The 19,027-nt window shown below is 43.0% G+C and overlaps 1 protein-coding gene across 1 annotated transcript in view; it reads right to left on the bottom strand.

Annotated features, from left to right (window-relative positions):
• Window positions 1-19,027, bottom strand: part of LOC126249784 (leukocyte elastase inhibitor-like) — a 194,861-nt gene that overhangs the window by 105,830 nt on the left and 70,004 nt on the right. The window contains exon 2 of the mRNA XM_049951467.1: window positions 16,221-16,545. Coding sequence (XP_049807424.1) covers window positions 16,221-16,540 — 320 coding nt within the window. The 5' untranslated portion in view covers window positions 16,541-16,545. The remainder of the gene's footprint in view (window positions 1-16,220; window positions 16,546-19,027) is intronic.

The following is a 19,027-nucleotide window of genomic DNA, read 5'->3' as shown; positions in this document are numbered from 1 at the left end:
GAGTAGCTGACACCGATTGAGAAGTTAATGGCACTGTGTTAGCGTCTGGTGCTAGAATACTATTTGAGATCCACTAGCTGTCACCCACTAACCGTAAATTATTTTCCTCAGTTGTTGTGTAGTTCAAAATGACTCTGAGCACTATGGGACTTAACATCTGAGGTCATCAGTCGCCTAGAACTTAGAACTACTTAAACCTAACTTACCTAAGGACATCACACACATCCATTCCCGAGGCAGGATTCGAACCTGCGACCGTAGCGGTCGCGCGGTTCCAGACTGAAGCGCCTAGAACCGCTCGGCCACACCGACCGACCTCCGGCCGGCCCTTCGTCAACAGACTGCATTGGGCCTAGCTGTCAAATGCTTCTCGGAAATCTAAGAATATGAAATCTTCGTTCATGTTTCGCAGTATATCATGTGATAAAATGGCAAGCTAAGTTTCCCACGCGCATAGATTTCTAAAACCGTGCTGATTCGTGGAGAGAAGCTTTCCCGTCTCAAAGAAATTCATTATATTTGAACTGAAAATGTGTTCAAGAACTCTGCAATAAACCGATGATAAGGATATAGGTCTGTGATTTTGCAGATCTGTTCATTTAGCCTTCTTATAAACAGAAGTCACTTGCGCTTTTCTGCAGTCGCTTAGGAATGGCTGGGCAAGGTTTCGCGATAAATGCAAGCCAAGTGCAGAGCCAATGCCGTTCAAAAATGGTTCAAATGGCTCTGAGCACTATGGGACTTAACATCTGAGGTCATCAGTCCCATAGAACTTAGAACCACTTAAAGCTAACTAACCTAAGGACATCACACACACCCATGCCCGAGGCAGGATTCGAACCTGCGACCGTAGCGGTCGCGCGGTTCCAGACTGTAGCGCCTAGAACCGCTCGGCGCCCGGCCGGCGATCAGAGATCTGCAATTATGGTGCTCGTTGTAATAAGTAGTTTTCATGTGGTCTGTGCTTTACGTTTTAGGTAAATAATTGTATTTTCGAGTTACCACCCTTTTCTATCTGTATGGAAGCCTTTTCCTTCATTGTCTTTGCCCATTATGTGTGTTTACATTTTGTATGTAGAGCATTGCGAAGTTATCCTTTGATACAGTGCATTAAATATCTTCTCAAAATGCATCATGCCTTAAGGAGGTCTATAGCATGTTATTTTAGCAGAGCACATATGTTTTGTACAGTAGCAGAACTGTTTAAATGTGGAAATATATCCTTTACCTAGTTAGATTGACATTTTAGACGTGAAAATAACGCTGTGACAGTTTGTGACATATATGGGAGTCATATTTCATTTTAGTAACCCTAAGACCAATAGAATGGAGTGCCGTTAAGTGAATGACAGTGCCATCTGTACATACAAAATACGACTAATGTTCGTTTCATGCGTGGAGATTGATAGAGATGTAAAAGTTGGACTTTTACACAACAGCCATATAGGTTATAGCTGGTGCAACTTCATCGTTGAGTAACACTAGTTTCTGCTAGGCAGAATTGTTAGCATGCTTCACTGTGGTATGCGAATTATTACTGTCATGACGTTGCTGGCGTGTATTACTGTATTATGAAAACTACGCAGCGGAAAATGTGGTATTTGCTTGACTGTAAGTAATAGTTTAAGTACTTCTATTCCATGTAAATTCTAATTATAGTGTCATTTTACTGTTGGACACACTGTGATGTATTGTTTTAAACACAGTTGTTTAGAGAGAGAGAGACCAATTGTGTGACTGGATTGAATAGTTCCTAGATAACAGAACGCAGCATGCTATTCTCAATGGAGAGAAGTCTTCCGAAGTAAGAGTGATTTCAGGTGTGCCGCAGGGGAGTGTCGTAGGATCGTTGATCTTCACAGTATATATAAATGACCTTGTGGATAACATCGGAAGTTCACTGAGGCTTTTCGCAGATGATGCTGTAGTACATCGAGAGGTTGTAATAATGGAAAATTGTACTGAAATGCAGGAGGATCTGCAACGAATTGACGCATGGTGCAGGGAATGGCACTTGAATCTCAGTGTAGACAAGTGTCATGTGCTGCGAATACATAGAAAGAAAGATCCTTTATCATTTAGCTATAATATTGCAGGTCAGCAGCTGGAAGCAGTTGATTCCATTAATTATCTGGGAGTAGGCATTAAGAGTGATTTAAAATGGAATGACCATATAAAATAAATCGTCGGTAAACCAGATGCCAGACTGAGAGTCATTGGAAGAATCCTAAGGAAATGCAGTCAGAAAACAAAGGAAGTAGGTTACAGTACACTTGTTCGCCCACTGCTTGAATACTGCTCACCGGTGTGGGATCCGTACTAGATAGGGTTGATAGAACAGAGAGAGAAGATCCAACGGAGAACAGCGCGCTTCCTTACAGGATCATTTAGCAATCGCGAAAGCATTACGGAGATGATAAACTCCAGTGGAAGACTCTGCAAGAGAGACGCTCAGTAGCTTGGTACGGGCTTTTGTTGAAGTTTCGAGAACATACCTTCACTGAGGAGTCATGTAGTATATTGCTCCCTCCTACGTATATCTCGCGAAGACAGAATGAGGATTAAATCAGAGAGATTATAGCCCACCCAGAGGCATACCGACAATCTTTCTTTCCACGAACAATACGAGACTGGAATAGAAAGGAGAACCGATAGAGGTACTCAAAGTACCCTCCACCACACACCGTCAGGTGGCTTGCGGAGTATGGATGTAGATGTAGAGAGAGAGAGAGAGAGAGAGAGAGAGAGAGAGAGAGAGAGAAAATTCAAACGATTGTTGTTTTCTGTAAATGGTTTAAGGACAAACAGACCGTCGAGATTGACAGCACTTTCAAAGGAGTAAAGACTTTGGAGTTTTTGTTGGGCACACACAGCCGATCAGTACTGCCATGGCGTGAAGATTATTTATGTATCAGTGAATGATGGAAAAGCGATTAATTGGAGCGGATACTTTGGTTTGGAATAAAAGTACAGGAAGGGGAGCGCATGATTACGTAACGTGTTCAACGTCTTTGATGCCGTTATGTAGTCAGGGTAAAAGGTCTTTGAGGACGTCATGTTGTTTACCTGACCCTGCATGTAGGTAACCAAAGGTCACTGCTCAGTTTATATCTCGAATGCCCATTACCTTCCTACTGCCATTGTATCTAAGGGCCTTATCTGTTACAGCAAGTTGACATTGAGACTACGAACTATGTAAGCTTATCGTAAGTCTTTCACGGTGTAATATTTTTCATAGTGGAAGTAGTGACCTTAAAGAACTTTTCTGTACCGGTTATGCCTTTTGCTGAGAGCAAATAGAAATGAGGAATAAGACAGTGAGCTGTCTGGACCTTCCACCACAAAAAGATGGAAACTAATTTGATTATTTATCTCCTCTAACTTTATTCACCTGCTGTAGATAATGCATTGACGTTACGTACGGAAATACCGTTACATTCATTATATCTACAGTTTCTTTTAATCCCTGATTATGTGTCAATAATTTCCAGAACATTTTTAGTAGTAGGGAATGAAATAAATTATTGAAGGAAAAAGTCCATTAAGCATGTTAAAAAAAAAAAGATCAAATCTCTAGGGAATAATTTTTTATTCGGTTTAGTATTGAATTATGTTTCCCGAAAATTGCATAGTTTTCAAGTTACACCCAAAAAATTAAGAACAGATGTTTGTGATTTTATATATTTTCAAGTTCAATAACGTACATCAAAAGGTATTAAAAATTTTGGAGGTAAAATTTCCAAATACCTCAGACATTACGGTAGATGTGACATCCTCAAAGGGTAGCTTATGACGCATACGTCAAACTGCAGTTCTGAGGAGCCACCGATTTACAGATAAAATGTTTTCGGGAGTAACAAACAAACCAAACACTGGTGAAAATATATGCCCAACCTCTAAGCATAGGGGGTATTAAGTTAAAGACAGAAAGAGACGTAGAGAAACGAAAGGAAGTGTCGTTGTACCAACTAGCTCATGCTACTATAAAATACCGAATACGGGAAGAAAATGATACACAGATGAAATAAACAGAGTAGATAAATCTCATTAAAGAAGCAGTGTATCGCGTGAATTTAAAAAAAATATTATAAATGCAAATACAGCTCCAACAGTCACTTTAATAATGTTTATCTGTTAAAGCTGAATAAATAAATCAGTATTCAAAAAGTACTGAAAGAGGAAGTGCCCTTGGTTCATAATTTACTCCTCGGAACACGCTAACTGATGAGTCGCAATGCAATTTACCTTAACCCCGTATTACACTGCAAAATAACTTCGTGAAATTTTTCTTATAAAAGATCTTTTCTCAAATATTTAACAGCGTATTTTGGTGCTTCTATGATAATCAGAGCATGATCGCAAATTTCGTAAAAGATTTGTCAAAGATACTTAGTTATTGCAAAATGATCGTTTTTCTGAAGACACAAATCTTTACAAGCAATTATTTATTTATTTATCTGCAAATCTGCATTCAGTGTAAAGAATGTTACTGTTGGACGTAAGCGTTGTCCACTAAAATAAGTAAACTCAGCTGGAGCAATTTAAGCGTGACTGGCGATAGGAAGGACGCAAGGTTAGGGTTGAACGTCCCATCGACGTTGGGATCTCTATAGAGTGTGAGCACAAAAGATTTTGAGAAAAAATTAACAAACCTAGACTTGGGATCGGATGGGGAATTGAAACCTGGTTCTGTTGTCTTATCAACTGACTCACTTCGGTTGGTGCGTAATTAAAAGACTCTCCAGTGAAATACATAATACGGGGCATTGGAGTATCTTTATCATACACTTAATTAGTCTGAACCGTCAAGTACCGCGATCTCCTATATTGTCTCGACTGTTTTGTAATAAACATTGACAGTAACAACTGGTCTAGAATATATCATTTAATGAACGGATTACCGACGAGGGCTCATGTGCCGGCCAGACTGGATGTTGTTTTTTGGCGGTTTTCCACATTCTGCAAGGTGAATACTGGGATGGTCCCCACGTCCCGCCTCAGATACCCTACTCCCAGACATCTGAACACGTTCTCACTATTCCATGGATTACACTATTACATTAGACGCAGACAGCTGGGATACACTAACTCCGTCTTGGAGGGCGGAGGGGGGGGGGGGGGGGAGTTGGGATGGTTACAGGAAGCGCGCATCTGGCCACCCTCTGACACTAACAACGCCAAATCAATAGTAGCAAGGTCGACCCCATGTTGAAGTGGGACAAAAGCACGAGGAAATGATGACGAATGAACTTTCAAAAAAATGGTTCAAATGGCTCTGAGCACTATGGGACTCAACTGCTGTGGTCATTAGTCCCCTAGAACTTAGAACTACTTAAACCTAACTAACCTAAGGACATCACATACATCCATGCCCGAGGCAGGATTCGAACCTGCGACCGGAATGAACTTTTATCCAAATTATTTAGCTGCTAGTTTGTATATTGACATGCCACGCTTATATACGTTATCTTGCTTTTTAGCCATGCATGGGTCCTTTCCCTGGTTTTATTATTGCAACACGATATGTATTCAGGTTGAGCTAAGCATAGTGTGTCTGTTCCTCATATTAAATCTTGTGCTTTAGGCTGTAATAGTATATGTATATTGCTAAAGTAATGTTTCTGTCCGCTGTTCTCCACAAGCCCTTAAACGACATGAATACACTACTGGCCATTAAAATGGCTAGACCACTAAGACGACGTGCTATAGACGCGAAATTTAACTGACAGGTAGAAGATGCTGTGATATGCAAATGATTAGCTTTTCAGAGCATTTACACAAGGTTGGCGCCAGTGGCGACACCTACAATGCGCTGACATGAGGAAAGTTTCCAACCGATTTCTCATACACAAACAGCACTTGATCGGCGTTGCCTGGTGAAACGTTGTTGTGATGCCTCGTGTAAGGAAGAGAAATGCGTAAAATCACGTTTCCAACTTTGATAAAGGTCGGATTGTAGCTTATCGCGATTGGGGTTTATCGTATCGCGACATTGCTTCTCGCGTAAGTCGAGATCCAATGACTGTTAGCAGAATATGAACTCGGTGGGTTCAGGAGGGTAATACGGAACGCCGTGCTGGATCCCAACGGCCTCGTATCACTAGCAGTCGAGATGACAGGCATCTTATCCGCATGGCTGTAACGGATCGCCAGCCGTTGTGGCGGAGCGATTCTAGGCGCTACAGTCTGGAGCCGCGCTACCGCTACGGTCGCAGGTTATAATCCTGCCTCGGGCATCGATGTGATGATGTCCTTAGATTAGTTAGGTTTAAGCAGTTCTAAGTTCTAGGGGACTGATGACCTCGGAAGTTAAGTCCCATAGTGTTCAGAGCCATTTGAACCATTTTGACTATCAGCTCGGAGACCATGGCTGCGGTTACCCTTGACGCTGCATCACAGACAGGAGCGCCTGCGATCGTGTACTCAACGACGAACCTGGGTGCACGAATGGCAAAACGTCATTTTTTCGGATGAATCCAGGTTCTATTTCCAGCATCGTGATGGTCGCATCCGTGTTTGGCGACATCGTGGTGAACGCACATTGGAAGCGTGTATTCGTCATCGCCATACTGGCGTATCACCCGGCGTGATGGTATGGGGTGCCATTGGTTACACGTCTCGGTCACCTCTTGTTCGCATTGACGGTACATTGAACAGTGGACGTTCCATTTCAGATGTGTTACGACCCGTGGCTCTACCCTGCGAAACCCTACATTTCACAAGATAATGCACGACCGCATGTTGCAGGTCCTGCACGGGCCTTTCTGGATACAGAAAATGTTCGACTGCTGCCCTGGCCAGCACATTCTCCAGATCTCGCACCAATTGAAAACGTCTGGTCAGTGATCACCGAGCAACTGACTCGTCACAATACGCCAGTCACTACTCTCGATGAACTGTGGTATCGTGTTGAAGCTGCATGGGCAGCTGCACTTGTACACGCCATCCAAGCTCTGTTTGACTCAATGCCCAGGCGTATCAAGGCCGTTATTACGGCCAGAGGTGGTTGTTCTGGGTACTGATTTCTCAGGATCTATGCACCCAAATTGCGTGAAAATTTAATCACATGTCAGTTATAGTATAAATTATTTGTCCAATGAATACCCGTTTATGATCTGCATTTCTTCTTGGTGTAGCAATGTGGTTTGTTTTAGGAGTTAGTGTTGCCTTACCTATTGCTACAGGGTCGACAGTTGTTAATAGGTCGTGATCAGTCCGATAGGCCGCATGATTCTTTATTCCTGTTACGGGATTCGAAGAGTGAAGGCACTGTCTCAGGACAGTTTACCCGATGCGCTTTTAACGCAGGCATGAAATGTTGCAGGGCTTTTTGACTGTAACTAGTTAGTTTCATGTCCATGGATGATTTGCACGATATAGCGTAAATAATCTGGAGCGAGCCATTTTAAATTCACATCGCAATTTAATTTGTAAATATGGATTCATGTTGAACATTGTAAGCTTTATATAGATGGGAAATGAAATCGTACGATTATCATTGGGTGATACGCTGAACGTCATATTTATCTGTAGCTCTGACGCCAGTTCCTTAGAAACTCTACAGTTTATTTTAGATTGCTATACACAAGGTGACAATTATTGAACTATATGAAAAAAACGTAAATTAGTTAGAAACTACGGCGTCCACACACTTTATTCAACATGTAATTGTCACTACAGATATTCGGATTTAGGTTATGACATGTTCGATATGCCTGTCATCATTGACGATGATGTGGTGCAGACACGTAGCGAAATTCTGCATGACCCGTTGTAGTGCCGGAATATCAAGGCTGTCGATGACCTCCTGAATGGTTGTTTTCATCTCAGCAATGGTTTTGGGATTATTGCCGTACATCTTGTCTTTAATATAGCCCCACGAAAAGGAGTCGCATATTATTGGATCCGGAGAATAAGGCGCCCAATCGCGGCCCATACCAGTGGCCTCTGGGTATCACAGAGCCAGAATGCGGTCCCCAAAGTGCTCCTCCTGGACATCAAACAGTCTCCTGCTTCGATGGGATCGAACTCCTTCTTGCATTAACGACATCTTGTCTAAATTATGGTCACTTTGGATAGTGGCGATGAAATCATCTATCAATACCTTCAAGAACCGTTCGGCAGTCACCTTGCCATCGAGGAATATCGCACCGATTATTCCGTGATTGGACATTGCACACCACACAGTCACCTGTTGAGAGTGAAGAGACTTCTCGATCGCGAAACGCGGGTTCTCAGTCCCCCAAACACGCCAGTTTTGCTTATTGACGAACCCATCCAAACGAAAGTGGACCTCGACGCTAAACCAACGTATGCGCATACATACTAATTCCAATCATGCCCCCCGGCCAACCGTGCAATTTGAACGTCCTAACGCAAATCATCCAGAATTTATGACGATTTTATTTCACATAGTCCAATAATTGTCATCCAGTAACTATCTCAGAAACTGTACATATGAAACTGCGTTGTGCGTTACTCTCAGAAACCCGTTACAACCAATAAAAGCAGCAACAAGAAAGAAATTCATGTATATATACCCTGAATACTTTACTGTAATCATGTATTTTATAGTTTAAATTTTTTTTAAATAAAAGTGTTGTTTTAATGCATTCTTCTACAGGATTCTATAATTGTTTTTATGTCTTTGGTTAAATTAATCCAAAAATTTAGAACAACGGAACTTGGACTTCGTGCACGATGGAACTCCATCTCATTTGCCTGTTAATGTCCGTCAGCTCCTAAATAACAGATGGATAGGAAGAGGTGGATCAATACTCTGCCCTCTATGTTCTCCGGGACTAGGCTCACTACATTTTAAAATGAATCTATAACTCTGTAGAGGTTTATGTGCTGTTTTTAAAACCCTGTCAGCTTGAAACCTTGTGATCGATACGGACTCAGAACCTTACGTTTGCCTAGCAATGCTATTTCTGACTGTCATCGCACTCACTACTCGCAAACCGCCTCCCATCTTCACCTTTGCCAGTTCGTCTTTCTCACATATCAAACTTTAGGAAGCTCTTCTGCATACGTTACGGGACTAGTACTCACAGAAGAAAGGATATCGTGGGGAAATTGTTTGGTCACAACACTGAAGGTTGCTGATGCATGGTACCACATTACTTGGCAACACGCATCAGATAATACGGCTACTTTCGTCGGAAACATCAGATTTCGCCGATAAAACACATTTTATGTAAATTCTTTCAGAAATGGCTTAGATTAATCAAACAAGGAAATTACATATAATAGCAGTGTGGCATGTTTAGGGTACTGCCGTAAACATCACACACTGATTTTATGATACAAGTTTTATAACTTTTATCCAGCCGATTAACGTTTTCGTAATTATGATCGCCCGTAATATTAATTCTGTTTAAGTTCTGAGAAACCGTACTGCACCAACAGGAAGGGAATGTGAGTTCTCGTTTGACGTTTGACTGATATGTCATTTAGTTTCTTAATAATAAATTTTAGACAGTATAAATAATTTAATAAACTTATGCCAGCTTGCTAATTAATTTTTTTTAATTTTTGGCGAACTGGCAATAGTATGACTCACTGCAATATTTCAAATTAATCCTCATGATAGTGTGCATCTTCCTCTGTAATTGCATGTACTTAGCATCAAGGATACAGAAATGGTAAATTCATAGTGGAGGAAATTGTGAGATTAACGCCAGGTAATTAAGGGCAATCTAGCCCGAGGTTATTGTAAGAGGCTGGAGTGAAGATACTATATAGACCTAAGATGGCTACCGGACCTGACAGGTAGTCCGGCAATTCAAAAGCACGCTTCGGATTCAACTACGAACATTCTTGTGTGTCCTACTAGCACTTAAAAAATTTCAGAGTTCAGTCGCGGTTTTTACTCTGGCTTTATTTCGTGGTTTCTCGGACTTCGCCTATAATTACGAGAGCGGCCAAAGAGAACTTCCAACATTTTTTAATAGGTTATGCAGATTGGATATCTTGGCTTTAGACTTTGCTGATAGTACCAAGGGAGTATACAGTTTAAACTCACATCATGCTCCAACAACTGTTTCATTTTACTCCATTGTATCACAAGCAGTTCGTCTCGGTTACAGCATGAGCAACACCATCCCAGAATTCATTTATTGTGGACTTTAAGGAGCTCACAGCACGAAATGCGATAACCCATTTTCCAATCACACACCGATAACAATGTGGCTGGATTTTTGTTCAAATGGCTATTAGAGCCGTACCTCAGCTGATATTTTTATTATTCCTGACAGCAGTGATGTCACACTGCGTAGTGTCTGTGGTTTTCAAACTTTCTGGCAGATTGTAAGGATCCATTCCGGAAATAGCCCCTTGTCCTGTGGTAAGCCACCTCTAGAGGACGGGAACAAAGAACTTGACTGTCGTGTGCCCCACGAGTACATCACCACCACCACCACCACCACCATCAGGTAGATGCTATTTTTCTTGACTTCCGGAAGGCGTTCGATACAGCTCCGCACTGTCGCCTGATAAACAAAGTAAGAGACTACGGAATATCAGACCAGCTGTGTGGCTGGATTGAAGAGTTTTTAGCAAACGGAACACAGCATGTTGTTATCAATGGAGAGACGTCTACAGACGTTAAAGTAACCTCTGGCGTGCCACAGGGGAGTGTTATGGGACCATTGCTTTCCACAATATATATAGATGACCTAGTAGATAGTGTCGGAAGTTCCATGCGGCTTTTCGCGGATGATGCTGTAGTATACAGAGAAGTTGCAGCATTAGAAAATTGTTGCGAAATGCAGGAATATCTGCAGCGGATGGGCACTTGGTGCAGGGAGTGGCAACTGTCCCTTAACATAGACAAATGTAATGTATTGCGAATACATAGAAAGAAGGATCCTTTATTGTATGATTATATGATAGCGGAACAAACACTGGTAGCAGTTACTTCTGTAAAATATCTGGGAGTATGCGTGCGGAACGATTTGAAGTGGAATGATCATATAAAATTAATTGTTGGTAAGGCGGGTACCAGGTTGAGATTCATTGGGAGAGTGCTTAGAAAATGTAGTCCATCAACAAAGGAGGTGGCTTACAAAACACTCGTTCGACCTATACTTGAGTATTGCTCATCAGTGTGGGATCCGTACCAGGTCGGGTTGACAGAGGAGATAGAGAAGAGCAGAAGAAGAGCGGCGCGTTTCGTCACAGGGTTGTTTGGTAAGCGTGATACCGTTACGGAGATGTTTAGCAAACTCAAGTGGCAGACTCTGCAAGAGAGGCGCTCTGCATCGCGGTGTAGCTTGCTGTCCAGGTTTCGAGAGGGTGCGTTTCTGGATGAGGTATTGAATATGTTGCTTCCCCCTACTTATACCTCCCGAGGAGATGACGAATGTAAAATTAGAGAGATTAGAGCGCGCACGGAGGCTTTCAGACAGTCGTTCTTCCCGCGAACCATACGCGACTGGAACAGGAAAGGGAGGTAATGACAGTGGCACGTAAAGTGCCCTCCGCCACACACCGTTGTGTTGCTTGCGGAGTATAAATGTAGATGTAGATGTAGATGTAGACATCATCGTCGTCATCATTTTTTCGCTTTATCTATTCTTCCAACTGTGCTGTCCGCAGCTCGTGACACTGGACTCGCATTCGGGAGGACGACGGTTCAATCCCGTCTCCGGCCATCCTGATTTAGGTTTTTCGTGATTTCCCTAAATCGCTTCAGGCAAATGCCGGGATGGTTCCTTTGAAAGGGCACGGCCGATTTCCTTCCCCATCCTTCCCTCACCCGAGCTTGCGCTCCGTCTCTAATGACCTCGTTGTCGACGGGACGTTAAACACTAATCTCCTCCCTCCTCCGCTGCTCGTGGTCTCGCGGTCGCATTCTCGCTTCCCGAGCATGGGGTCCCGGGTTCGATTCCCGGCGGTGTCAGGGATTTTCACCTGCCTCGAGATGACTGCATGTTTGTGTTGTCCTCATCATTTCATTGTCATTCATGAAAATGGCGAGATTGGATTAAGCAAAGGTTGGGAATTTGTACGGGAGCTGATTACCGCGCAGTTGAGCGCTCCACAAATCAATCATCATCATTATCATCGTCTTCGTCATTCCACTGTGCTAGCATACGCAAAACTCCAAAAATGCATAATCATACGAGAGAACGTTTCATGCCAGAGCGAGTTTCATGTTGTATTCGGTTACTGTATATTCATGATGTACTGTGGAGAGTAGCACAAAATTACTTCTAACGTGGAAATAAAGCATTTCCGTATTCATGTCCATGTAACATACAGGGTGTTTAAAAAGAAGTCCCATATTTCTACAGGACATAGTACAGGTAAAAAATATGAGAAAACTTGCAATAACGATAGGTCCAGAACTCAGTACCTGTTGAGATATGTGCTGTTAAAGATCCGCAGTGCTCAGTGTGCATTTTATTTACATATGACGAAGTATTCATAAGAGACGTCATAGTGGATAACCACAATGCGAACGTATGGACAAGTGAAAATCCTTGAGAAGTCATCGAGGTGAGGCATCAGGATTGGTCCAGTGTCAACGAATGGGTGGGAATGGTGAGTGACAGACTCTTAGGGCGAAACACGCGAAATACCAGTGCTACTGCAGAACGTTACCTTTGCAGAAAGTCAGTGACTGTGTTTTATGTACGAGGGGTATCATTCCATCTTCTACCGATTGTGCGATAGTATCTCACCTCAGCGTTTCAGGGGATAGGTAGCATGGCCTCCCCTTTCACCAGACCTGAAACCGTTGAATTTCCTTCTATGGACACATTTAAAGGCACTGGTGTAGGCCCAACGTTACAAGAGCGTGTGACCAACGCATGCAATGTACTCGTAATCCAAATCGAGCCACGAGTATTTGAAAGAGTGCGTCACTCGTTATGAAGAAGAGCTGAAGGATTTGTCAAGATGCGTGGTAACCACCTACAGCACTTCCTATAGTGTCCGTTTCTACGTAACAGATAGGTGGGACAGAGAAGACTGATTATCGCACCTCTCAACAGATATTGGTTTTCGGACGTAGCATTAACGGAACTTTTCTTCTAGTTTTCACCAGTATTACCTCCTGTAGAAATATGTGCCTTTGTTTAAGAAAATCCTGTATTTTCCTCTTCTAGGGGTGAGACACGTGTCCTACAAGTGCAGCCGTGCCTTTTCGCTGCACCCCATGTCTGTATCTATATCACGCAAGCCATCTTTTCTTTTTCTCTCCCAATTTACGCCGTAGAAGCCAGAGTGTTGGTAAACACCTGCACGAGTTCGATTCTCTCTAATTCTCCATTCACAGTCTTTTGGCGAAAGTAATATATTGGTCGACTCTTTTACGAATGTGTGCTTTTGGAATTTTAACAGTGATCCACACTTCTCTCTTAGTGACTGCCACTTGGGCTGGATGAGCATCTTCATGATGCTATTGCAGTTACTGAATGATCTCGTGTTAAAACACCGAGCAAGGACTTGCTGTATTCGGGAGGATGGCGGTTCAAATCCCCGTTCGGTCGCCCAGATTTAAGTTTGGCATGATTTTTATAAATCACTCAAAGTAAATTCCAGTATGGTTCCATGCAAAGGGCACAACCGATTTCTCTTCTCCATCTTTCCCCAATGCAAGCTTGGCGTCCGTCTCTAATAATGTCGTCGACAATAGGACGGTAAACCCTAATCTTCATTTCCCTTCCGTTATTAAACGCGTTGATTTTTTCTGGATCTTCACTATTTCCACCAAGAATCCTACCTAGTAAACGTAGCATACTCAGAACCATTACTCATGTATCGGTCGAACGCGCATTTTGTTACCTGCAGCCTCCCTCAGTGGGCCAAATTTCCCGAGGGTCTTCACAGTGAACCTCAGTCTGGCGTGTGCTTTATCCTAAGATAAGTTTTATGTCTATTTTCACTTTAAATGATGCCCGACACTTACTCGTAGATCCACTGCCTGAGAAAATAATATCCAGTCACTTATCATTGGACATTAATATGGGATGTGTCAACCCTTAGCCTTCAATGAATGCTTCAACTCTTCTGAGGACACATTCAATAAGATGTCTGAACGTCTGTGGAGGAATAGCAGCCCAGTATTCCTCAACAGCCCAAAACCAGAAAAAGTAATAAGTTTTGGAGGCAGGCATCTGTGCTAAAGTCGACGTTCTAACTCATAACAAAGATGTTTCGCTGGGTTCGGGTTGGGTATCTGGGCAGGCCAGTCCATTTCAGGAATGTAGTTGCCCGCTGATCAAGTCCTCGTAGATTCTGCTTTATTACAGGCTCCATTGTCATGCTGATTTAATCATCATCTCCGATCTGCTCCTCCGTATTTTACCGTTGGCACTACGCATAAAGGCAGGAAACATTATCCAGGCAATCGCCAAATCTAATCGATTCCATCGTCTCTCTCTGGTAGCTGAGTTGTCAGCGCGACGGAATGTCATACTTAACCGCCCGGGTTCGATTCCCGGCTTGGTCGGAGATTTTCTCCGCTCAGGTTCTGGGTGTTCTGTTGTCCTCATCATCATCATTTCATCCCCATCGACACTCAAGTCTCCTAAGTGCCGTCAACTCGAAAGAATTGTACCAGGCGAACGGTCTACCCGCTTGGAGGCCTTAGGCACACGGCATTTCCATTGATCGTTTCCCTCGATTTGTCGCAGGGTATAGCGTAATTCACCACTCCAAAATCACTCGTTTTCAGTCATTTATGGCCAGTGGTACTGCTCTTTACACCAAATCAAGTATCGCTTAGCATTGCTTAGAGAAATATGTGGGTTATGAGGAGCTGCTCGACCATTGGTCCACGTTCTTTTTAACTCCCGACGAACTGTCATTGTGTTAGCTGGACTGATGGTAGAACTTCAGAGCTCACGCGTGATTCTTTCCGCTGATTTCATATGATTTCTTACAATCACCCGCCGCAATGATCAATGATCTCTGTCTGTCAGTACATGAGGTTTGCCTGGTCTTGATTTAGCTGTGATTGTTTCTTTGCATTTCCACTTCACATTCACATCACCAACAGTCGACTTATTCAACTTTAGAAGGGTAGAAATGTGCCTGATGGATTTGTTACTCAGATGGAAATGAGCGTTTGGCATCATTGGCCGGGAGGCCCCTTACGGGGCAGATCCGGCCGCCTTGGTGCAGGTCTTATTACATTCGACACAACATTGAGCGACCTGCGCGCCGGATGGGGATGAAATGATGATGAAGACAACACAACACCGAGTCCCTGAGCGGAGAAAATCCCCGACCCAGCCGGGAATCGAACCCGGGCCCCTTAGGACGGCAGTTCGTCACGCTGACCATTTAGCTATCGGGGCGGACGTTACTCAGATGGCATCCACTGACTAATCCACATTCGCAGTCACAGAGCTCTTCAGATCAAATCATCGTGCTGTTACTGCTTCTCTACTGACAACACAACACTGCCCCGCCTCTCGAGGCAGTTCCGCATAACATAGGGGTGTTCGGATACTTTAGACCAGATAATGTATTTAACTGATGTGAATGTTTCCAGAAATTGCTCGGCAGCAACGAGATTTTCCACCTACTTATGAGCAGCTTTCTTGATACTGAGGGACAACCGACAATATCTGCACTGAGAGTCGATCCTATACAGGGGTTGCTCCATTTTTTTTTTCTTTTTTTCCTAGTGCTGCGATGTCTTTACATGCAAAACTATCATTTGCTGTCATGGTCCTTTCGATGATATCCGCTGTGCCATTTATGTGAATTCCTAACAGTAATAGTCCTATAATCCTTCCATGGACAACATCCAAAGTGACTTTTATGTTTGGATTATCTCTCCGTTAAGAACGACGTGATGTGATTTGTTTGTTTGGAACTATTCAATGCTGATATTTGTTACGCTCCTATTTTGCCTATTAGGCTACAGTACGTAAGTGCATCGAGCACCTTCGGAATTCAAAGTTCGTAGTTTCACAAAGGTGAAATGTCGGTCGTCAGCATCTTCTTGTGCAGCTGACGACTGATTTTTTATCTTTGTTAAGCTATTCTACAGCTGTTGAACTATAGCTATGAACAAAATCGTTACATGGTTTCATCCTGAGTCTCGATATCTTCCGTCATCATTTTCGCGTGGACAATCAGACTGAGCGATCCCAACAGAGGAGATTGTCGGGCTCTATAAATCCCATAATACGTGTACATAAAGCTCTAAAACAGACATTGAGATTAAACATAAGAGTTTGATGTTGAGCGGGACTGACCGCCGGGTGTCTCCGCGGGCGCCTAACAAGATCTGCCCCAGCGCCACGGCGACGCTGAGCGGCGACACGATGAAGTTTCCGCCGCGCTCCTCGGCGCCAGCGACCACCCTCTTCAGCCGTATCACCACCTCGAACAGAGCCTTCACGGCGTTCTTGTAGTGGTCGGCCACAATCTCCTGCTTCTCGACGAACGGTGACGAGATGTCTTCCGGGAAGGAAATCTTATCGCTATCGAAGCCCTCCTTCCGGCCGCGGCTCAGCTCCAGTGCGGGATGTGCGCACACGAGACCAAGCAGCAGCATGCATACGTACAGCTTCATCGTGCCTGAAACAAACGTACAGCGCTGTCAGGCGTCTCAAGCAGGAGACAGTCTACAGTTATGAATCGAAGAACATAAACGGGAGGTAGTAACTGGAAAAGGAATGGAACTGGGCTGCGGTCAATCCCCTATGTTCTTCAAACTATACGTATAGAAAACGAAAGAAAAACTTGAAAATGGAATTAAAGTTTTGGAAGAAGAAATAAATCATTGCTCGAGTGAAACGGAAGTGATATCTGGCATTCCCCAAGGAAGTGTTATAGGCCCTCTGCTACTCATAATCTATATAAACGACCTAGGAGACAATCTGATCAGTCACCGTGGGTTGTTTGCAGCTGCTGCTGTCATTTACGGTCTAGTAAAGTCATCAGAAGATCAAACCCAATTGTCAAATGATTTAGAAAAGATATTTACATGACGCGAAAAGTGGCAGTTAACTCTAAAGCAGGAAAAGTGTGAAGTCATGCAAAAGAGTACTAAAAGGAATCCCTTGAATTTCGGTTACATGATAAATCACACAAATATAAAGACACTTAGAAGCTGCAACAGGTCTACTAAAGAGACGGCCTACATTACGGTTCTCCGTTCTCTGCTAGATTACTGTTGTGCAGGGTATGATCCTTACCAGAAAGGATTGACGGAGGACATTGAAACTGTGCAAAGAAGAGCGGCTCGTTTTGTATTATCGCGAAGTAGAAGACATAGTGTCACGGATATGACAACACGAGTTGAGGTGGCAGTCATTTTTTTTAAAAAAAAAGGCGTATTCCGCTGCGGAGAGATTTTTTTTTTCACGAAGTTTCAATCACCGGCCTTCTAGTCCGAATGCGAAAATATTTTGTTGACATCGACCTACACAGGGATAAACTATCATTGTAATCAAATAAGAGAAATCAGAACTCGCACGGAAAGACTTAAATGTTCGTTTTTCCCGCAGCGCTATTAATGTATGGAACTGTAGAGAAATAGTGTGAAACTGGTACGATGAAGCCTCTGCCAGGCACTTAAGTGTGGGTTGAGGAGTGGTCATGTGGACGTAGTGGTTTGTTTGTCAATTACTTTGTAATTCTATCAGAGACGGCAAAGAACTGGAAAATTTCAGGTGAACAGAATGGATAATCCCTTCAAATGAAGTTATAAGAGGAGAATCAACAAAAGTAAAACAAGTTTAAAGTAGTGTAGTTGAATTAATTTGGCGATTTTGATGAAATTATACAGAATTATTTTCCTAAATTGGAATAAACTACTGGAAGCAGTCCCTGAGAGGATGTTTGACAGCGTAGGCACGCATGAGAACGCACCAGGTTCTTGGGAATGTTCTGTCATAGTGTCTTAGCTCCACACTGAAGTGCGTAGAAGCGTGTCCATGGTCGAAATATACATAAATGAAACGATAAATAAAGGTGAAAATGAAATTTCAGTTCAGGGAGAAGTAGTGAGTGGCAGCCGTCATAGACGACATAACTGACCTCTTGAACGTGGAGTTAAAACACTAGTGCAGGCAGAACATTCCCACTTGCGTGGTGTGTTCTCATGTGTCCTTTCAATCACTAAAAGGTGCACTGTCAAATATCTTTTAACTTCCACCTCCAAGTGGGTGTACCTCCTTTGAAACGCATTTAGCTGGCCGCTGTGGCCGAGCGGTTCTACGCGCTTCAGTCCGGAACCGCGCTGCTGCTACGGTCGCAGGTTCGAATCCTGCTTCGTGCATGGATGTGTGTGGTGTCCTTAGGTTAGTTAGGTTTAAGTAGTTCTAAGTCTAGGGGACTGATGTCCTCAGATGTTAAGTCCCATAGTGCTTAGAGCCATTTGATTTGAGCCAAACGCATTTACGGCCACATGCCCATGTGATCTTTTTTGCTCCTTGTCCTATCATGGATCGCTTCCAGCTGTTTGTCCTCATTTATCAAAATTACCCTGTATTTCGAAGTTACATACAAAAAGCATAGATGAGTTCTGCTATTGGAGCAGCGAAATAACTGACGATGGCAGAAATTAAGAGGATATAAAACGCCGGCTGGCAATAGTATGGAAAGCTTTTCTGAAAGGGAGAAAAATACGTTAACATCGAATGTATGTCTAAATGTCTGGAAGTCTTTTCCGAAACAACTTGTTTCGAGTGTTTCCTTGTAAGAAAGGGAAACGTGGAAGAAGCACAGTAGATACAGGAAGAGTATAGAAACCTCTAAAACAAGACTTTACAAAAAAATTGCTGAGGACGTCATGGGTAGATCGAATAACCTATGAAGAGATACCGCAACGAGTTTGGGAGGACAGATCTTTATGATAGAATTTGACTACAAGAAGGAATAGGTTGATAAGATACCTCCTTAGGCATCGAATAGTAGTTAAATTGTTACTGGAGGAAGTGTCTGGGGTAGTTTGGCGATAAAAATTGCAAATAGAGACTGACTACAGCAAGCAGTTTCTACATATATATCTACCTCTACTTCTATACTCTGCAAATCACTGTGAAGTGCATGGCAG

This window comes from Schistocerca nitens, chromosome 3 (genome assembly GCF_023898315.1).
Source record: "Schistocerca nitens isolate TAMUIC-IGC-003100 chromosome 3, iqSchNite1.1, whole genome shotgun sequence".
Classification (NCBI taxonomy): Eukaryota; Metazoa; Arthropoda; class Insecta; order Orthoptera; family Acrididae; genus Schistocerca; species Schistocerca nitens.
Note: the sequence above shows the minus strand (reverse complement) of the source record. Positions and strands in the feature narration are given on the sequence as shown.